Raw genomic sequence first — 23,908 nt, forward strand, 5'->3', positions numbered from 1 at the left:
AAATCCTCTATATAAGTTAGTTCATATGGCAACTGATATTAAATAGTTGAAAATTTATGAGGATTGCAATATGAAGCAGTGTCTTGTCTGGATTGGGGCCCAGTGCTTCCCTGTCCTAAATTATGAGCAATATTATTAATTTAATGATGCTTTTCCTTTCCAAAAAGGGCCATTTGCTTCAAGTTAAAATTGATAAGAAAAGCAAGCACAGCCCCTATTACACAGTTGCTTTGTTTTGTTTTTTAGACATGTATCCCTTATCATAACCAATGTCCTACCTTTAAAGACAGACCCGTAGAGTTACGAATAACAGTTCTATTATCTAAAGTAGAGTTTGCATTTAACTGATCATCCCAACTCCAGTGGTGAGATAGAGACCACTGTCAGATACCTAGTCTTTTACAAGACATTGTCCAGACTAGTTTCTCTGGTTCTTTATCAGAGGGTTTTTATCAGGCCTCATATGATAAGGGTTGCTACTATTTGCCAAGTTGGAATTTTTGTGAAATTCCTTAATTTTCTGTTGTTAATCCATCAAACACAAACACAGGAAGACTTATCTTATTCTACAAGAAGAAAGGACTTGACTGTGAAGTACTAGGAGATAGTGGGATGGGAACAGTGTGTTGTCCTGCATGTACTTAACTCTATCAATGCCAGGCTACTTTGTACTTTTGTGACTACAAGGAAAAAAATACGCACAAGACTAAATTGCTGGCTTGTGACGTATGTAAATTCAGAATTATCAGAAAGCCTGTACTATCCTTAACTATGTTTACTGTGTCTGTTAGATTATATATAAGATAAATTCTCCCTGATATAGGCAGGCATAATTTTAGAAATGTAGAAAAAAGTTAAAAAAATTAAAAGGTGTTAATTATTCTGTATATTTACCATGTTCACCTTTAGCATATTTAACCTGGACAATTATAAAACCTTTATTATTATACTCCAGGACCATCATGGTACTCTGAACATAGTGTTATCATTTAGAATTTCCCAAGATTTAAAAAGAATACTTTTGTACAGTTATTTCAGGTGCCCTTAAGAAAGTGTAACACTACACCAAACAAAGAAAAAGAGATACGTACAACCCATTTCATTTTATGGGGAATTTAAAAAATAAAGCAAAAGAAAATATTGCTCAGCCTACTACCTTCTCACAGGTATTTTAGGCATTAAGGCATTAAGTAACTGAGCCCTACAGCTCTATGAATATAAGTCCGGAAGGAGCATATACCATCCATCTAGCATGGGTAGGGAGTGAGTTATGGATGAAGAGTTTGGGCAGCTTAGAGTACCGATCCCTGGCTCTATCATTACTGGGTGTTTACTCCAGTTCCAACAATAACTACCCATCTATGTGCCTATTCTCCGGCCCTCAAGGTGATGATATTTCATCAAAGATCATCTTTCCTAGATCACCTGCATTTTCCTTATTTGCTGTTCCCATCAGAGTCTGCAGATTGTGGCCGGGGTGGGGCAGGTGAGGGGTGAGAAGGGGAGCTTCAGGACTGAACAATATGAAAAGGATATATTCCTAACAAATGAAAGTACTCACATATCAAAACCCAATTTTAAGCAAAGTTATCAGTGATTATGAAATATATGAACTAAAGAAAGACACCCTTCACCCTTGAATTTATTACTTTTCATTTTCTCTATTAGAGAGCTAAAATTTTCTTATTTACCTCCTTAACATCTATGGTATTAGATCATCAACATATGACAATCAGTATTATTTCATAATAAGTGAGTATATAGTGAAATTATATTATATAATCAATATATAGTCAGCACTCCAAATGGGAATACACCACATTCATGAACTGTTACCAATCACAGACTGAAAGTGTTGGTTTTTTTTTAAATGATTATATAGAGTGCATATATATGGACCTCTTAATATTATTACTTAAATAATGTAGCAATGATTTGCATAGTGTTTACAATGAAGCATGTATTCTCAGTAATTAAGAGATCACTTAACAGCAGGATGTAAATACTTGCAAAGATTTTGTTATACAGAGACATGAGTGTCCGAAGATTCAAATTTTATTAGAAGGTCCTCAAACCAATTTCTCTCCATATACTAAAGGACAAGTGTAGAGCCATATAGCAAACAAAATAAAACACACAGAAAATAAATAGCATGTTTCATGAAGTTGGGAAAGTTTAGGTAAACAATAAAAAAGTTCCCATTAACAATCAAAAGCTTTTCTTTTACTGAGATCAAAATGATAACATCAATGAATTCTGAATTTTTTCTTTTACCTGAATCTTGATTCAGCAAAATTTGAGAACAACTCTCCAGATTTTCTGGATGCATATGCCTAGAAGGATTCCTTAATTAAATTTATCAGATGTTAAGCAGGAAAATAAAACAACAACAAGGGCAACACAGAAGTTGCAGCATTTGCTGTTTCTAGGCAGACAGATAGGCACATTAAAAATTGAAATCCATTGCCAAACACCTTGATTTTCTTTGGGTTCTATTTACAGGATAAATTACAGCAGGATTTTTCAACTTTGGCACTCTAGGCATTCAGTTCCTGATTGTTCTTTGTTATAGAAAGTTGCCCTATGTATCTCAGGATGCTTGACAACTCTGACCTCTACCAAGTAGCACCAGGATTCTTCTGTTGTTCCTCCTGTCATTCCCTCACAGGTTGTGGTACCCACAATGTCTCCAGGCATTACTAAATATATCTTGGGGGACAAACAGCCCCTAGATGAAGACTACTGAGCGAACTGTCTTTCAATAACAATGAATGATGAGTACAGTCTTTTGTTCTTTCCAATGTATTGTTCTAACTTATACCAGTTTAACAATATATGTGTTCCCAATAGTGCAGGCTACCTTCTTGAAGTATATAGGTAAACTGGCTCTTAAAGTTATGTTTTCTACAATATCTCCTTCTGTGCTTTTGAGCATAGGGTACTAGATGGAAACCTTGACAAGATGAAGACATACAATCTCATCCAACAAATGATCTCACTTCAACCCTCACACTAACTTTACCATTAAGCAAAAACAGGCACATTTTCAAATATTGATTCCAACTAATGTCTGATCCTAACAGGCATGATCTTATCGGGGCTCTGCTATAATAGAAGGAGTGTCAGAGTTAAACAGAAGAGGTTGGGATAAGATCACAATCTTCCTCACAATAATGTGATGCTATCAACAGAATGAGGATAGTATTAGAGTAATTATCATTAATAGATCCTGGCACAGGAAAGAGCAGGCCTGATGGGAGTCTTAAACAAATTTAAGTGAGATAAAACAAGGTTGGTGAGAGTCATAGTTTAAGATACTAGGTATTCCTGATGGCATTTTTCAAGGTCTTAAATACTGGCTTTATGTAGAATAGGAAAATGTGGAGTGGTTTATAGTACGACTAACACTGGGGGTTGGAAGGGCGGGACTGTGCTCCTTCATTACTGATGTAGATGTAATTCATATGTCTTTTGGACCATTGCATCCACTTGGGTTATTTCGATGCTTTAATCTAATCACTGTCTATAAACAAGTTAGTTCTAACTACTGAAAGTAGCTAAATACATTTGCTCTTTGCAGTCCACCAGGCATCAATCAGGTATATTAATCTCCATCACAAGAAATAGAAAAGGGTTGTTTATATTCTGTAAGTACTTAGCCAATTGCCAGTATATTCTCACAATACTATATAAGGCGCCTTACCATAAAAATTGTCCAAAAGTAATTTTTCCTGGTTTTAATGTAAGATTCTCATTTTGCACTGATTCATTCATTCTTGAGTCTGTATCCTGGATACACGCTTACAAAAAGATATCAAGCCATCTTAAAAAAAGTTTCCAATGTAATATTAAGCCATCTATGGAAAAGGCAGGAGAAGTACAGCACTAGTGGCTCGTCCCTGTAATCCTAGCTATGGAGCCCAAGATCTGAGACTCATAATTTTGAAGCCAATCTGGGCAACAGCATCTGTGAGACTCTTACCTCCAATTAACTATTTTTTAAAAAACTGGAAGTAGAGCTGTGGCTTAAGTGGTAGAGTCTCAGCCTTGAGCAAAAAGTAGCTCAGGGATGGTGCCCAGGCCCTGAGTTCAAGACCCAGGACTGGCACCAAAAGAAAAAAGAAAAGGGAAAAAAGTCAGAATAACTTTCTAAGCTTAATGATAATTTAATAGACACAATGGCATTAGTGAATTCCATTCTCTGGAAGGTTCATTATGTAGATCTGTTGATGTTTACTGAGATTTTTATGTTTGCTTTATAAAATAAGCACAGTAGTGATTAATGAACCAAATAGCTAATGAAAAACAAATGCTTTCTCTAGAAATTACTTACTTCAGAATTGGCCACTGCTCACTTTTCTTCCTCCTGACCACTTGTGAGAAACTGAGACTTGAACTCAGGATCTTGAGATCTCATTTGGCTTTTTGCTCAAGGCTGGCTGTCTACCACCTGAGTCACAGCTCTACTGACAGCGTTTTCTGGTTTTGTTTGTTTGTTTTTGTTTTTCTGATTAACTGGATACAAGAATCTCACAAACTTTTCTGCCTGGGCTGACTTTGAACTCTGATCTTCAGATCTCAGCCTCCTGAGTAGTGAGCATTTTAGGCATGAGCCAACAGAGCCCAACTCAATTGTCTCATAAAATAGAGAAAATGCTTTATTTTGTTTATCACTATGCCAAAAAATTTAAAGTTAACCATAGGTAGGAACTAATTAATATGTTCGATCATATCTAAACATGATGACCATTATATTACTAGCATTCTTCTTCTTATTCACACTCTGTCCTGACTTTTCTAGGAGAAAAATAAAAATAGCCAAACATATCTTACTTTGTACTTCTCTTTACAAATGGGTGATTAATTGTAGGTGCTGAAATCTTGTGGATAATCAACAAGGATCAATGCATTGCTGAAATCGGTAGCACACAGAAGACCCTAAATGCTACTAGTTGTTAACACAGTGAAGCAAAACAGAACACTCTATGCTTTGTATCTTGTCTAAGAATAATGCAGTCATTGACCTTAACTTTATCACTGGTTTTATCACTAAGGCCATAAAACTGAATAAATAAATTCAGCTGGACCTGAACACACCATCCCTATTTAGGAAACAAGCACATCTGTTCTGAGCTTTTCTCCTGCAAAGAGCACTCACAATTGGGGACTCCCAGCATCGCTCAGTAGAAGAGCAGCTGTTTAGCATACATTAGTGCCTGTACTTCATCCCCAGCATGGCCAAGAAATTAAAATACTAGTCCAAAATTATATTTTTCAATAAATAATTTTATGTTTCAAAATATTATAGAGACATATGACATAGGTTTATGAAAAGCAAGTTGTTGATTTACTGTTTCATCTTCTTTTCAGAGATTCCCTTTTGGCATAAGGCCATCATATAGGCTAGATACAGACAATCCCAAACTATGCACCTTAGAAACTAAGATTAGCTGTTAGCATATATCCCCATATGTCCTTAGGCAGTTTCATCTTTTTTTTTTTTTTTTTTTGCCAGTCCTGGGGCTTGGATTCAGGGCCTGAGCACTGTCCCTGGCTTCTTTTTGCTCAAGGCTAGCACTCTGCCACTTGAGCCACAGCGCCACTTCTGGCCATTTTCTGTATATGTGGTGCTGGGGAATTGAACCCAGGGCCTCATGTATATGAGGCAGGCACTCTTGCCACTAGGCCATATTCCCAGCCCCAGTTTCATCTTGATCAAGGAGGAAAGGCTAGATGGAAGAAAATTCAGGAAATCATTCGATCCTAATCTTTCTGAGAGATATTAATCACTGATGCATAGTGAATAGGTACTGAGACCACTTTGGTCTACAGAACCCAGTTGCATCTATATCACACTGGCTGAGAAGGCACAGGTGTGGTGTTGACCAATTCACAAGACCTGGTCACAGCCTGGCAGTAATATAAGCAGAGTGGAGTAAATTTGGATGCTCGCTAGTAACTACCACCATGTACCTAGCTAATTTTCTTTTTATTTCTCTTTTGCAACACTGGATTAAAGAAAGAAAGAAAACTCCTATCTGAAAAAAATAAATAATCTGTTTGATGAGAGTATGTGGGAAAAGCTGATTTTTTTTATTCTTTCCTGCATTAAGGAGGTTTATACAAAGAGAAAGACAAATGCCACATGGAGAAACAAGAAGCTGACTCTGTTGCCAGCAGGTTCATCCCTATTTTTCATGTCTCTAACACACACCCACGATATGCTCTTTCTCTTCACTCTGCTAATCAGGGCAGTGGTACCCAATAGTGGATGACTGACTAAAGAAATCAAGATTGAACTTATTCCCTGAGGCACATTGTACCTCAGATCAAAGAGCACACACGTGGCATCCTGAAAATGCAATCCCTCTGCATTCTCCTCTCCACTCCCTGCCACAAGAACCACAGACAATAATCTTATAAATCAGTGATACTGTCTGGAAAGAGGGAGTGAAGAGTTTAGAGGGAGAAACTTGGAGATCTGGACTGACTCCATTAAATCAATTCTTTTTTTTTTAAGCTTAAGGCTAGCTTTTACTTTCTAAACTAATTTCTATATTCTAATCTCAATGTCAAATTAAGAACAGCCATATTGGATGCTAAGTGCTTAAAAATGAGACAATCTCTTTGTAAGAGAATTGATAGTATCTGCTCAGAAATTTTACTGGATGTCCAAGGAAATATGGGTTAGTGTAAGATTTGAAAGAAATACAGATGTTAGAATACTTTTTAAATGTTGCAACTTTAAGCTGTTATTTAAAAGCACTTTTGCATTAGCTATTTCAGATGTCATTATATTTCATAGAGTACATGCTTAATAGAAAACATTGAAAGAACATTAACATAGTATTTCATAAATAAGAGCACACAGAATAATAACAAACTTCATCCTGATTTAGAATCAGATTATTAACAGAATAATGAGCACTACAAATATCAGCGGAAACTATGAAAGTGTCATTAAAGCCTGCAGAGTTATAAAGGTACCACACTCTCTCTCTCTTTCTTTTAAGGGATTACTAGTAAATTTCACTGTGTTTGGAATACAGGCTTCTTCTTAGAGAACTGTGAAGGAAATCATGCTCATCTTAAATAACTTCAGTGAGAAATTTGCTTTCTCCCCAGTCATCCAAATGATGAAGTCTCTCTCTGTTCCCTATATAGCATCAACATTACTCCTCAGGTGCAGTGGAATGGATCCCAGTACTTTTATTCTTTAGTTTTTAGTGAGTTCTTTAAAAGTTCCATATTACAAATTTTCAATGTGTTTTGCATAAAATTTGAGATAATTTTCATCTGTGAAACAGAGGAAATTACAGAGAAACTTGTCTTATGTGCCTTGTATTGTTTGATGGTAAAAAAAAAATCAAATCAGCATACATTAAAGTGAATTTAAGGGAAACGCATGGTAAAACAATGCAATGAAATGAGGTAAAAGAAGATTGGATTGTAATAATTGATTTGCTAAAATGGACTATACTTTTCTTTGTTCTCACTGATTTCATACTTTTCAACTTTAAGATAACTGGGTATTCACTAGCAAAAGATAATTTGGAGCACTATGAAGGAGACACAACAGGAATAGCAGACTGTCTAAGGGAGTCAACTGATATGACATCATGTGCTTCTCTTTTCACAATCCTCAGTAGTTTAGGTGATGTATCAATCTAAAATTGAGTACCGATCTGTGCTCTACAAACTGAGTGGAAAGGAAAATACCACAAGTATTAACAACACTACATGACAATAATGTCACTATTAAACCATCCTATTTCATATGTGTAGTGAGAAGGATTGAAAGCTGGAGAAAAAAAATTCAAAACCGCTAATTCAAATACTTTGCATCTGTCACACATACAAAATATTTTTTCGTGTGTTTGATATTTCCCATCTCAATGGAGGTCACATTTTAAAAATAATTTTAGAATTACAGGGAAAGCAGAATAAAGAGATGTGAAAATCAAATATAGGCTTTTCTCTATACCTATAGGGATTGGATTCAGGACCCCAAAAAGAAGTGCCAGGTATTCAGGTGCTTATATAAAATGATATAATATTTGCATATAATCTATCTGAAATTTATTTATCTGTCCTTTCATATACTTTAAACCATCTTGTGATCACTTATAGTACATAATTCACTATAAATTCTATACAAATCATTGGGATGCTTTATTGCTTAGGGAATAATGACAAGAACAATAGTCTGTACATGGTCAGTGCAACTGTATTACTTCTCTAAAAATGTTGGATTACTTGTTGGTTGAATCCCTGGGCGTGTGCCAACAGAGATGGTGGGCCTGTGGTAATGTGAGAGAACACTTTGAGTTTTATTGCTTACATATTTTCCATTTCTAGCATTTTTGGGGGGGAGGGGCTGGAGAGTTACAGTATTTTTGTTTTTCTAAACTACCAGTTAGAGCAGACTATCTAATAGTTGAGGCATAACCCTAGCTTTTCTGTTTATTATTTTTCAAATAAGTTTTTGGTTTATGCCCAGGTGCGCTTGGAACATAATCATCCTATTTATGTTTCCTGAATTGCTGGTATATCAGATGTATGCTATTGTACCCAAACTTGTATTGCCTTAGATTAGTTCTTGTGAACTTTTTAGCCCAAGCTAGCCTTCAACCTTAACCCACTCAATTTCAGACTCCCATGTATTTCTTTGTTTTTCTTACAAAATTTGCCACTTTAAGCTGTGTTTCCCTTGAATGCTATAGTCAAAAATTTAAACATGTTTCTTATTCCAAATGTGTGTGTGTGTTTGTGTGTATATGTGTATATATATGTATATATGTATATGTATATATACATGTATATGTATATACATGTATATATACATATATATATAGCTATACCTTCCTGTTACCTATTGGTTTACATGGAATAGTTTATAATAATTCAACAATTTTGGCCTTTGATATGATGTAAAATAATAAAATTATCATAAAATATTAGAAATATTACTAAAAAGTACAATTTTGTTTAGTGTATAAGAAAATACTGAGACATTCACAAAATTTAATAGAAGTATTATTTATTTCATGAGGTTGCTTTATACAGTAAGATGTATAAACAAAATAAAAAATTATATTCAAAATTTATTTTAATCTTATTTGTCTGCTTAAAAATATTTATTCTCTGTGTGCATATATGTTCATGTCTTCATTCTGGAATATATATGAATATTGCTTTTATTGTGTTAGGTTTGCTTAAACCAATAAGTAATGATGATGGGTAGAATTCAGATTCACTTAAGTAATCAAGAAGTAGTTTGATAAGAGTTCAATATTTTTGTGCCTCAGTTTTTAGCAGAGTTCATGAGTTACATAACATACTTAATAAATACTGAGCCACACTTCCCTTCAAGACTTTTATAATAATTATCTCACTTTAGGAGAAAGGAATAGACTTCAGTCATTTAAACTAATGTCAACATAGCAGGGTTAGATTGTTAAAATAGTTATAAAAGAATAAAGTAATTATTTCACTATGCTCTCATTTGACTGTAAAGAAGATCAATTAAAACACCACTAAGCAGACAACCAATCTGGTAGGTGATTAGTTAGGTTAACTAACTTTAACAGTTCTGTGTCTGTTCTTTCATCCAGACCCTTAGGAGACCCATAGCCAACAGCTGGCTAAATAAACTGTTTATTTTGACAAGTTGGTTTAATAAATACATTGGAGAATATGTGACTGTTAAAAATGCAAAAGCTACGTACAAATATTCATGTAGATTTGTGTTTCCAGAGGATTTTTCTTAAAGGAGAGGTGTGCTTCAAAATGACACTGAGGAGTCTTTTGTCATTTTTTTCTATCTTCTTATTTTCACACAGATAAACTTTCAATCAAAAATTAAAAGGGAATTAAACTCAAAGCGAGAAAGTTGAAGTTTAACTTCCAGGGAGTTTATCTCTTTGTTAGTTCTCAGCAGAAGGGGCTATTCTTCACCTCTAGACCATCAAACTCCCCTAACTACTCATTACCACCATTGTAAGTGATGTGATTGTATCATTTATTCACCTGAAAACGACTTCACTTTTTTATTTTTGTGCCTGTAGTTTTACTTACATGCCAGTCAAATAGTGGAATTTAAAAAATTATATCTTTCACACTAGGTATGCTTAAAGTTTTCATGATGCCAACATTTCTTACCCCTCTGTTCATAATTGTTTTCCACATATGATAACAATGTGCTATGAAAGGCTTGCTTTATTTACTTGAAATTTAGCAAAATACTTGTTATTATTTTTTGTGGATAAGGATGATTTTATTTTAGTCCTCCTGGGAACATCAAATCATTTTCTAAAGCTCACAGTGATTCTCTTAGCTGTCCCAATTTTTGAAACTTTTAATGGGTGTATGAATACACACATAATCCAGAGCAAAAATAATACAGTTATTACTTTCCAAAAATCTCAATAAATAACAAAGGTATGCTTAACTGAACCATATGTCAATGCAATGTCTTGCCAAAGTAAAATCAGCATTTGGAAAGATAGCCAAAAACATAGGAACCATACATTGTGTGAAATCTACTGGACAGTTGCACAGAGCTAATGATGACAATGGCTTGAAAACCCCCCATCAGGAAATTAAAAGTGACTTCATACATACCAGGACAGGTTTCTTTCTTAAGATTAGGGTGTGTGTGTGTATGTGTGTGTGTGTGTGTGTGTGTGTGTGTGTGTGCACATTTTTCATCTTTTTTGGCTTGCCTTGACAAAACACAAATTATGGAACGATGACTTAAAACAAAATTGTGAACCTTGTCCCCTCTGACAGATATAGAATTTGACTATCAAATATTCCATTAAAACATCTTCAAGAAGTAGCAGAAGGTTTGGCACGGAACCCTTAGTATCCCATTAAGAATCTCTGCGGTATTGCATGGATTGTCTAGTCCAAAAATGGCACACTCTACCCCCACAGAGTCTCTCTAAAGCCATTCGGAATCCTCTTTTCCCTTATCAGGCTGATACAGACCTGCATCATCCTCAGAACCTTCAGAAAGGGGCTACAACAATTGGGAGGATGAGGGATGATACAACTGCTCATTGTTTCCATTCACAAAACCCTGCTACAGGGTGCAGATTAACACCAAAAGCAAAACAACAACAACAACAAACCAGATGGCTGCAACCAAGGAGAAGCATATTTCAGAATGCCTCCACTTGATTAATGAAATAATGGAGCTGACCAATGTTCAACTTTTATCGAGCACTGGGTTTTTCTTGTCATCCTTCTCTTTCCTGGAGTACCAGTACCAGCAGGTGGGGAACAGCTCTGCAAATGTCTCCTTCTTTTAGAGAGGTGTCATTTTCTCAAAGATATGGAAGAATGCACCAAGAGTATAACTTGCTAAATTTCCTATTCAAATGAAAGAAAAATTGGTTTGAACTATTCCTAAACTTCTTTTTTTATGAAGGTCAATACTGGCTTTTTTTTTGGGGGGGGGAACTGGGGGTTGTTTTTGTTTTGTTTCCTACAGAAACGTAATTCAGCACACATTAGGCCTTTCAGACTTACCTCAGATGCACATGTAGACAACAGTGGGCACCTTTATCTGGGTGAGTATGATGTGTGAGCCTAAGAATACTGGCTTTCAGAGGAGCAATGGGAATGCCACATCTGAGATTCAAATTAGAAGCAGAGAGACTGTGGGAGTTCCTTTCCCCACAGAGATGACCCCGTGTCTGCATGTATAGTAATGAGGGACACACTGTGTTTGTCTGCCTTCTTAATAAAGGCTCAATTTTAAGCTTTACTACTATTTTTTTTCTGTTTCTTCATAGTTCATGGCACTTCACTGCCTGCATTATGACCATCTTTTTCATTCCATTCTTTACTGAGCTCTAAAATGTCATAAATGATGAAAGCAATAAGCTAACATTTTAAAATATGAACCTACCTCAAAATCATACAGGGTAAATTACTTTTTTCCAGTTGTTGGAAATCTCCAATCACATACCTTAGAAAAGCTTTCAAAAAAAATTAACTTCCTTCAAAAAGAAAACACAATAAAGCCAAGATAATTCAAAAAGCATTTTGACTACCTCACTTTTCTTTCCCCTCCAGAAAGAAGAATATGTGTTATTTTCCCTCTGCTTCTTTGGTGCCTGCCTACTTAGATGATAAATGCTCAGATGATATATTTTGCACTTCCAAGTTCCTGGGATAGAACACTCATGCTAGTCAATCAATTAGTATGTGTGCCCACGCATACATAAATGTGTGTGTGCACGTGTGAACGAAGATGTATCCAGAAGATGACAACCAAAAGTGCTTCTTAAGTATGTCTGAGTCACAAGTAAAAAGGCTGTATTGCCCTGTGTAGAGAATTACAAGGATGAATAGTCTACTTTCTGCTCTCGGACATAATGAAAAGTAATCTAGGATTGCAGGACAATCTGTGTATTTTTCAAAGTGACTAAATGCATATAATTTTATATAATCTTAAAACAACTCTATGATGTAGGTCTGGTATAATAACGCCTATTTTATAAATGAAGAAACTGAGAGCATGTGTGATTACCCAAGATAGCACAGCCACTTTGACTTGTAACAGTTGGAACTAGAATCTGCCTATACTGACTCCTTCACAGGCTCTTCCCATATTTTCTTCCTCACTTTTGACCTGCACAGCATGTTAGGGTAGGTTTCTCAAAATTACCAAAGAAGAGATCCTTAGCAAGCAAACTCCTTTAGAAATAGCAATAAAACCTATCATATTTGCACATGTCTTTTACTTTCTCATTTTGATTTTGGTTATGGTTTTTGGAGCCCATGATTCCACTTCTCAATTCAAATAAACTTGAATTTCTTTAGTGGTTTTTCTTTGTTGTTTAGAGAAACAGAGTCTCTCAATGTAGCCCAGGCTAGCCTCAAATTTGTGATCCTCTTGCCTCTGCCTCCTGAATGTTGTGATTACAGGTGGGGTTACCATGCAATAGTATTTGACAAGTGCTGTTTTATTTTTCTTCTATTAGAAATGTATACAAGCGTGTCTGGCTCTGGCTGGCATTGTGCACATTAACAGAGCTTTATCAGAATAGCTTGGGCAGAGTCATAAACTGGCCTCTAGAAGGGAAACCTCTCAAGATACTAAAGATAGCCCATGCAAATTGAGGGTTAGAGCTGAACTATTATACTTGGCTAATACCATCCTAGGATTACCTACTGATAATTAGATTAAAAACTGGGTCTAACACAGTAGGAGAGTTGAACAGTATTATCTTAAGTAGTTTTGAAATTTTGGAGCAAATTGAAGGGATACAAAAATGGTATGTATGCCCATGTGTTCACGTATCATATCTAAGTCCCAGAATGTATTAATTGTCATGGTGAGCTGAGAATGCTGCTAACTCCTCATAACACTGGGATGATACTTATCATAGCTATGGAGATAACAAGTGAGTGAACATTGAGAAACTCCTTAGAAATATTTGTAAGATGGAAATCCCTCTCCCAAATGTGAAAAAGAAAGCCTTGAAAACACATGCCACTTCTATCAGGAAATGACAGGAGGCTGTTTTGATCAGGTTTTCAAAAATCTTCATACAATGCTGTCTCACTTTTTTTTAACTTCCTCTCCAGCAAAAACAGAAGATAATAATTCTGTGCTTTACATTCTGTGACTTGTGTTACACGAACAGTAGAGTATGATGTTTCCAAGCACTTCCTCCCTTGGGAGTGCCTGTCCCCTCCCTCCCCAGACTTCATAAGGACTGCTGTTGGCAGACAGAAAGTGGGGACAACATCTGAACCAGAAAATTCTTAGAAGGAACTCATACACAGTGACAACTCCCAGTAGACATCAAGATCCTGCCTTCCTCCTTCATATCCACACTGTGGAAGAGGTATGTACTGGTATTTTATAGTCTCAACCTTAGATATAGCCTCTCTGTAGAGCAACTCAGTTCATATCATGATATGAACTAATGTCTCAGACATTAATTACTGCAACTGTACTGTATGGATATTCCTTTTAATAACTCTATGAGATCATCTTGAATAAAAATATGAAAAGAACAATGAGTCATCTTAAATGAAGTAAAAAGATACTTCTTGTTTATTCTAACTTGGCCTATGTTACAGGTAAAATATTTCTAGCCATGCATCATAAGCCAAAAGCTTTAAATTTCATATGCAGGATAGTTAAGTTAGACACACAGATAAAACTTTCGATTCATGGCAACGGATTTTGTCTCTGGGTTCTTACTTTGAAAAGCTAAGTTGGAACATGTGGAACTTGAAAAAACCAGGAGAAAAAACATAAGTCAAAAGAAGAGGGAGATGATTAGACAGATTAGTTACATCCAGGAAAGGCATAATTTATATTTTTAGTTCAACATCACCGTCCCAGATGACAATATAAGTCTATCCACAGTCAACATCACAATCTGCCTTCATTATCATATAACTTGACCCTTCCAGTCAATATGCAGATGGCCTCTTTAATTTCTTTCTACAGATTTGAATTATGAAAGATTTCTTTGATGTTGAGTTTCTCTTTTCAGGTATATATTATATAAGATGATTTTTATTTCTCAGGCAACCAAACTCCATCCTTTCCCTGAACAACATTGCCCTCCACAAAAATCAACAACCAAAAGCTTACTATAATTCTAGAAACCAGACAAATTTATCATTTTCCAAGGCTCTGATGCATTAAATGTCTTGCCTTCCTGTCTTCTCTGAGCAGCTTTCCTGTCCACTCAGTCTCCATTAATTCTCCACATAGCTGATAGAATACTGGAGAAGCCAGGATCTTGCCCTTCCTAAGGGAAACATCTACAACCTCCATCAATAATGTATTTCACCAGCATCTCCCAAGAGGAACAGGGTACAATTAAAAAGGTTATAAGTCTTTGCACTACTAGAACCTAAGGGCATCTGTGAATGAAACTGGCTTAAGCCCAATTAGAGGAATCAGTACATTTGTCTTCTCTTGGAACAACCCTGCTCTTACGGTTCCCATCAATTCAGTATAAATCTGACTGATCTTATCCAAGAAGTTAATAGAAAATTGCTCACAGTGGGCGACTGCCACCTCAGTTTCCAAGCGGAGACAGATGGAATTTCCCAGATGGTTTGTCACTGGAAAGTGCAATGCTGGATGAGACTTCACAGGAAGCATGGTAGAGCAGAACACCTTCTTGGCCTCCACCCATGTCATAGCAAGGGATCTAAGACTGATCTTTGCAAACAAATCCTAATTGCTTCAGTGGTTCAACATCTTCTCCTCCGAACTAGCTCAAAGGATCACAAGTCTCATGTCAAAATTAGTCAACATTTATCAAGAAATGATCACAACATATATCCTTCTTGAGCTAAAAACTAAAGTAATAGTAGTTATACCTCCTTATGAACTGTTCACCCAAATGAAATTAAAACATGAATACAAGTATATAAAAAGACAGAACATACTCATGAGGGCATTTATTGTGGTGAGTGTCCTGCTAAGTGGGGTAAATGAAGCAAGACCACAGTAGAAATGGAAATGGAGGAATGCTGAATAAGATCTATGACTCCTTCTTTGCTGTTGGGGAAAAAAAGAAAAAGAGGAATTACTCTACTCATGTAATGGCTATTCACTGAGCTCCTACTGTAAACTAGATCTTGTTCTAGGCAGAAAGGATTTTAAAGATAAAAGATAGATACTGTATGTGCTCTGCAGGGGAGATAGGCAAATAAACAAGAGCTCACAATTATGTAATTGATAATATTCTCCTAGGAAACAGAGAATGGAGGCAATTCTTGGGTGGTTATCTAATCTAGACTGCAGGTCGACTGTGAGGGTGAACTTGAGCTGTCTGTATAAGCAAGAAATGGAACTATTGCTATGAAGCGGAGCAAGAGATGAAACATAAGGGTTTCCAAGATGATGATGTAGGGCAGTCAAAGCATAGGAATGGGAGTAGAAAAATTGCTCAGCCCATTTCGGTCTGATGTAAGTTATTAGTAATATTTATGACTTTCTGTGGTTGGGGTAAAGAAAGAAACAAAGGGAGAAGACAAAAAGAAGTATTAAATGACAATTGTAATGCTCAGTGTGAGATGTGAAGGAGATCTCAATAAAGCAGTGTAAAAGGAGCAAGTTGAAGGCAACAGAGATTCAGAAAGCAGGATTCATGCTACTTTCATTTCCTAATCTGAGAAGAAAAACCCTGAAAGATGTTTGTCTCTGAACAGAAGGAACAAATGGGATAGTTCTAGACAAAAAAAAAAAAAAAGAGTGGGTATGTCCAATTCCACATGTGAACAAGCATTTGAGATTTGAGACGAGAGGAACAAATATAGAATTTTTTTTAAAGATGGGAAACTGATTGAATGAACTCTGCGAATACAGAAAGGGGGATGGGCAGCCCAAAGATCCATGCTGATTGAAGTTGGAAGTCAAGGAGAATAACAATGACTTTTCTACTCTATCTGAGGAATATTCTTGAGAATAAACTCCCTGTGACTGTTAAGTTGAAGGAATTAAGTGCAAAAAGATTGGAAAAAAAGATGAAATAGGCCATATTAAAGAAAGGATAAAAAGCCAATAAGAGAGGTTATTAAAAATATTTAAATTGTCATTTGTAAATTAGTAGTTGAAGCTTTTGGAATGGATCATCTCCCTGAGGCACTAGGGAAAGAGGGAGAAGAGAAGAAAGACTGAACTATTTTGGGAAACATGCACAGTTAAATTAAAAAATAAGCTAAGGGGGCTGGGGATATGGCCTAGTGGCAAGAGTGCTTGCCTTGTATACATGAGGCCCTGGGTTCGATTCCCCAGCACCACATATACAGAAAACAGCCAGAAGTGGTGCTGTGGCTCAAGTGGCAGAGTGCTAGCCTTGAGCAAAAAGAAGCCAGGGACAGTGCTCAGGCCCTGAGTCCAAGGCCCAGGACTGGCCAAAGAAAAAAAACAAAAACAAAAAAAAAATAAGCTAAGACTCAGAGAGATATGAGAAACAGGAAAGCATGGTATGATTGTGTTCAGATTAAAATTTACATTAAGAAAGAAGGTATCATTCCCAAGGTCAACATCCATGAGCAGAATACAAGACCCAATAAGAAGTCATGCCTCAACAAAACTATAAAATACATCACTGACATGGTAGAGGTGACTGAAGATGGGTCAGAGAGAATGTTCCTAGTCAGTGAATTCCATTGTATGAGTTTTTACTTTAGAGCATTTATTGAATACCTATTGTATGTCAGTGGTGGAGACTCAAAATTAAATAATGTAAATTCAACAAATCTATGCTTGAATATCAGCAATAATTTAGATATTTGCTGGTTACCTTACTTCCGTATTCAATCTCAGAAGCTGTCTTTGTATGGCTTTACACGAAACTTACTGGAGGTTGATTCAAGCACAAGTAGTTTATTGGGGAAGAGCTCTCAGAGAGGTCCAGAAGTGTATAGTACTGAGCAGGAAAGGGAAAGAAGCCTACAAAATGTGCATTAAGCTTGCTGGAGGTCAATTCCACTGGCAAACTCCAGTAGACAGTGTAGAACATTTGTCATATTAGCCACAAATCCCCTCATCACTGGTTAAGTATTATCTCTGAGAATATAAAATGTCCAGCATGTCCAATGTGCCTGGCTTGCCTTAAGTTTGCTTCTGAGGCTGAAAAGTTTCCTCAAGTACAAAAATCACAGATATTTCCAGTAACCGCCTGCAGAATTGAGTGCTGAAGACATGTATAAAGGTATGTTTGCTATGGTGTATGTACAGCATGAAACCTGAAGACTCTACCAATGAGGAGAATCAAAAATGAATGGTGGAAATGATGGAAGGGGAGAAATGGAGACATCTAATAACAATACTTATAATACTTATAATGGGGATCAAGACTTCAAATTCTTTCCTCAACTGTATTGCTATGAAGATAACCTCTTTGAAAGATGGAAGGGTTCATTTTTTGCATTAGTTTGCTCTACAACTTAATTTATTACATGCATTATTTCACTACTAGTTCACTAAATGTCCTCAAGGAATTTTATATCTATATTTTCTCTTGCTGAAATAGTGTTACAAATGCCCTGACAGAAAAGAAAACAAGGTTCTATTCTGATTGAACAAAACGAAATGAAAATTTACTGCCAAATTTCATTTTGTTGAATTGAACAGATCATAATGAGCTTAATATTATGTGGAAAGTTATTTGGGACTTAGTATTTATGCTCATTTTAATTAGGTATACATGTCACATGATCCCAGTAGTTGGTTGAATCCACTCAGACTAGTTAGCTACTGACAGTTGATATATTGAAACACAAGAGAGGGCAAATCATAAAAGTCCAGATATCCAACCTTCTAAACAATCATTGCTTCTCATAGCTATTAGGAATTATCATGTACCTTCACAAATAAGTCTCAGTTTATTACAAGGATCTTTGTTCTTGGGAGAATTATGGGGAAACCTTCAAATGCATAATATGCATATAACAATTACATCTCCAAGGAAGAAATTGAACAGAACTTGATTTTAAAAATTATTTTGTCCACAGTCTTGACATTCTAAACTAATAAAATCACAAGACATGGAAAGCACCAAGTTGTTCTCCCCTGTTGGCACTTATCATGTATTATTCCTCAACATTAAAGCACAATTTTATAAAGCAGTCTAGCCAGGTACTGGTGGCTCACACCTAAATGATCCTAACACCTAGTCCTAGCTACTCAGGAAGCTGAGAACCGAGAATTGTGGTTCAAAGCCAGCCCAGGCTGGAAAGTCTGTGAGACTTTTTAATCTCCAATTAACCACCAGGAAATCAGAAGTGGTGCTATCTATGGCTCAAAGTGGTAGAGTACTAGCCTTGAGTGAAAGAACTCAGGAACAGTTCTAGGCCCTGCGTTCAGGCCCCATGACTGACAAGAAAGAAAAAGAAGGTCTAGGTTTACTTAAGTGGCAAGAAATTCTTCCAGAGGTATAAGGTCACAATTCAAAAATGGAAACTTACAAATTACCACTTATTTTGAGGCTTGTAATGGCTCCTGAAGGTGAGTTTGAGCAAAATGAATATGCATGTAAGTAAACTTCAGCTCATGCTTCTAATCCTAGTTACTTGGGAACTGCAGATCTTCCTGGGGAATATGACTCAAGGTCAGCCACAGAAAATCGTTTAGAAGATTCCATTTCAACCAGTAGCTGGCAATCGTCTGTCACCTCAACTATGGCAGGAAGCATAAATAATAACTGTCTGGATCTGGGAAGGCCTAGAGGAAAATGGAGAGCCTATCTCAAAAAGAACCAAGTCAAAAATGAGTTGGGGCAAGGATCACATTGTACAGCCTGCCTAGCAATAATAAACCCCAAGTTCAAAATAATGTCAAAATAACAATGCTACTAATGATGACAAATAAATGATGAATAAAAAATGAACTTTGGCAAAACAATAAATAGGATTCATCCAATAAGTTGAAGGCTGAAGAGAACAAGCAGATTGGCATCTCCAGGCAGCAGGAAACTACAAATATTTGGACTTCATTTGGACCAGCCTGGGTGCCCTGCTTACCAGCCTGTACTGCAGATAATGAACTCTTCAAACTCCATGAACTACAGGAAATCATTCCTTATAATAAATCTCATTTGATCATCTCATGCAGCCTGTTGGTACTGTTTCTCCGAAAAAGTTCAGTATCTTAACAGAGAACAAAATGCAAACATACAAAATCCCTAAACCCTACAAGATTTTTATTTGGGGAAGTATTTGAGCTTGTAACTTGTGAAATTTTAATGGATCTTTTTGAATGGATGAATAGGAATGACATTTGTAGATGCATTATCTAATTTAATTTTCATACAATCCCTGCAAACCATGTATTATTATTCCTACATCTCAGATAACATTTCAGAGATTGTAACATGGGTTCCAGAGACAACAACAATAGTGAGTGAATCATTTAAGTTCCTGAAGTGTAATACTGAATTATTCCTATGTAATACTTCATTAAAATATGATTACCTCTCCTCTTCTGATGTATAAGAACCAAATATCATATAAAATATATAAAGGGTTTTTTTTTACCTGTACCTGTACCAATGAATATATTTACTCTGCTACTGCTGCTGTTATAAAAATTTTAAAGCAGCAAGTATCTACCAAGATAAGAAGGTGGGGAAGAGAGCTGCTCTCTGTTCAGAGTGTTATATGATTACAAGGATAACTTGGTGTCAGATCAGTTTGTTTGGTGTTTCACCACAGCCTATGCTTCTTGGAATGTTCTTGATACATCCAAATGCCTGGTCTGCAAAGGCTTTCTGCAGAAGGTGGCATATTGCAAATGTACTTCAAGATGCGGACTTGAAAGATATAAAAAGGATTTGACATCTGGCATGGTGACTCAATTAATTACTATGTTGGATTAATTAGTGTGCTGAATCTCTTGAGCCAACACTGAATTTGAGCACAGTAACATTACATCCATCGGAGAACAAGCAATTTAAAAGAGTATGCTAATCCAAATGAGAGTCAAAGTTAAGTAAGGAGGGGTTAGTTAGTAAGCTATATGATCTATTATAAGGAAAATTTATCTTCAGGATATAAAATGCATACTAAAGTACTGTATAAATTCTAAGAAGGCAATAAAATCTTAAAATCACAAACGTCTTTGAATTGATTACTCAAGTAGTGTTAAGTACAAACAATTTGCCCCAAGTTTAAAAAAAAAACAGCAGCTATAATCATTGAATATTTTCTCCTTGAGGTTTTCATGATTCATGTAAAGAAAACTTATCAATTTTATGATGTTCAAATCATGTTATACATATTGTGTTCCAGAGCCTTTCTCTTCCCATGTACAAAATATAAATTAAAATAGAACCAAATCTACAAGTTTTTTGGGGGAGGGTCAAATGAGTTAAATATCTACATACTGTCTAGAAATATTCAAGTATGTACTCTGTATTAATCAGCTGACATACATTAACATTCATGGTGGTATTACTAGTAGTACTCAAGACCATAAAATGAAAAATAAATTCAGGAAGAGAAAATTGTTTCAAAGAAAAAATATTTTAAAATCTATGGTAGTGAAGCAATTGAATTTTGTAATTTAAAAATCAATCTTTTAGGTAAATAACATAATTAGATACATAAACTGAAATATGAAAAATGAAAGTAGAATTGAGATTTTTTTATACAGGTTTATAACAAACCACTAAATTTTGAAACCATAGAGTACCCATGTGACTTACACAGTATCAGAAATTCTAAAAAAATTCATATATTTGCACTGAAATTAAATATGCTATACAATAGCCTTAGAATTTACAGGAATATTAGTTAAAGAAACAAAACTACATTTTCTAGGAAGTGACTTTAATGAAAACTTTATCTTTATAAATAGTTCTTTAACCATATATCACAATTAAGCATATGATTAAAATGTCATAAAACTACTACCCTGTATTTACACAGAGACTAGTCAAAAGATTAGTTAAAATGTGTACTTAATATAAATATCCTCTTGATATTCTAGCAAGAAAATGTTCACTATGTCTTGAACTATACATGCCATTTCTAAGGCAGTAAACAATTGGAGGAATGCCAGAAAAATGAAGGTGCTGATGTTTGGTATGCAGTGATAAATAAGGTAATAAATAGCTTAATGCTTAAGTAACTTTCTAAGCAGTTCTAGAGAACAGAAAAATCCACACAAAATGATTTCAGATACCATTTAACTCTATCTTTGATGTTTGGGTAATCTTACTTTTATTTTCTTTAACCTTTCAGGACCATATTACTCTCTGAAAGGCCTCAGTAGAAAGGTCTGTTAATACAACTTGACAAGCTAAGGCAGGGGTTGTTTATGGAGTTTACCACAGGCCCTCTTTTGAAGAAGTTGCCTAGATTATTAAGTATGTAGCCTGGACAATGATGTAAGTAAGGTCAACTTTCGTGGTCCTTAAATATATTTGGAATCTCTTATCATTTTATGGATAAATACATGGATGTAGGAAATAAGAAAGATCTAGAACCTCAGGAGTTGAATACAGCCCAACAATACCAACTCCTTGGCATTGGCCGATGAGATCATTTAAAATATCTAGTCAGTCAGTTATCCATATAATCTCATTAAGTAGTAGACTTCCTGATCTCAGAACTTTTTACAAAAAAAGGTACAAACTTTATTGCTCATTTTATTGCCAATCACTTATCCTTCCTCTTAGAGGTACAAACATTATTACTAAGGAATATTAAAGTTGTTTATTTCTTATTGTTCATGTAAACCGGTAATGGCTGACAATTAATTTATGTCATCTTAAAACTAAAGGTAATTGTACATATTATTAAATGTGAATAGTCGTAGTCTGGCAAAGCAGATAAAGCAATAAGCTTATAAATTACCTTTCTAGCCAACCATTTAATATGAGTAAGCTGTTTCCTTCTAAAGTCTGTGTATATTACTGTCAGAGAACTTGGAAAATATCCAAGTTTTGCAGTCCATGAAAGCAGAAATAAAAAGAAAAACACCTCTACAACCCAAACTTACTTTTACAAATTTTACCATAGGCACAAGCAGTTTCCAGGCTATGACAAAATATTAAGATCTAAATATTTCAGAAAGTCTACATACCAAGGAATTATTATTCAAGTCCATCTTCCCAGCAAATGGCCCCCAAGTCGTCCCCACTGGAAGTTGCTGCCGACTCTGAATCCTCCGCTCCCCATCTTTCTGAAACACTTCCAGCTCACCTGCGGACAAGGAAAACAGAAATGCTTAGAATTGTTTCACAAGTACCTTAATAGTCACCTCTTTCGTTTTTCTTTGACATGCACAGTATTCTATTCATGGAAAGAGTATCATGGTTTACCTGAAAAAAACAGAGTTTGTTATCCTTAGTTGAAAATAAAACTTGTCTTCATAGTAGTATTCAAATGTAGTACAATTTCTTTCCTGTACCTCTTCACACACATTACCTGCTGAAGTCTACTGTTTAAGAACTGACTATAATAATATATAAAAATAATATATATAAGTAATCAATAAAGGTTAAGAAACCCCAAACAATGGTATTGACTTAATTTTTTTAAAAAAATAAACAGAAAAATGATCTCAATTGGAAACTAGAGGTCTATTTTAAATAAGTATACTGATGATGTTTATGCCCTGAGTGTATTGCTGGATTGCCATTGAAATGGTTTGTATTTTAAAATATTGTCTCAATCATGCAGTTTATGATTTTATAATGGTATTTCTTTTAAGCTTACCAAACTGACTTAAGAATGAGAAGGAATTGAGTAGAAAAGTGAGTGAAAATTTGTACAGAATATAAAGTTGAGGAAAGTTTGAATGAATACATTAATCATTAAATTCTCTACATGATAAGTAGATCATGATGGGTAACATGAAGCTACATTTCAAGCCAATAGCTGTTTTCCAATATGTAGATTCAATTGATATTTTAAAAAGCAGTGCCATCCACCTGAGTTCCATTATATCTATTCTTTCTTTACATTTGTACCACTCTTTTAGAGACTAAAGTATCAGATATTACTTTTCATGTTTTTGTTATTGCTTATCTTCAAAATCAAAATCATAGAATATACACCACAATCAGTTCACAATTGAAATTTTTGAACACTAACGATTATCTTCCCATTTCTCTGCCACTGGAATACTATATGAAAAAATGAAAGAATTCATTAAATTAAGAGAGACATAAAGCCTATAACTGCTTTCATTTTGGTTTATTGGTAGGTATAGATCACCAGCAGGTAAGAAAATTACTTAGGCTTCAAAAGCATAGTTGTATTTCTTACCTAAATATTAGTGTAAAACTTCCTTTTTCACACAAAGATGATGTCCATATAATTGCTTGTTTGCACACATTTAAAAGAAAACCAGTTATGTCACATTTAGTGATAGAGGAATGATGAGGATCTTAGAAACTTGTTTTAA

At 35.3% G+C, this 23,908-nt stretch overlaps 1 protein-coding gene across 2 annotated transcripts in view; it reads right to left on the bottom strand.

Moving 5' to 3' along the window:
- Zfpm2 (zinc finger protein, FOG family member 2) overlaps window positions 1-23,908 on the bottom strand; it is a 423,581-nt gene that overhangs the window by 184,922 nt on the left and 214,751 nt on the right. For both annotated transcript variants that reach the window (XM_048358457.1, XM_048358459.1), the window contains one exon: window positions 22,583-22,701. In XM_048358457.1, coding sequence (XP_048214414.1) covers window positions 22,583-22,701 — 119 coding nt within the window. The remainder of the gene's footprint in view (window positions 1-22,582; window positions 22,702-23,908) is intronic.

This window comes from Perognathus longimembris, chromosome 12 (assembly GCF_023159225.1).
Source record: "Perognathus longimembris pacificus isolate PPM17 chromosome 12, ASM2315922v1, whole genome shotgun sequence".
Taxonomy (NCBI): domain Eukaryota; kingdom Metazoa; phylum Chordata; class Mammalia; order Rodentia; family Heteromyidae; genus Perognathus; species Perognathus longimembris.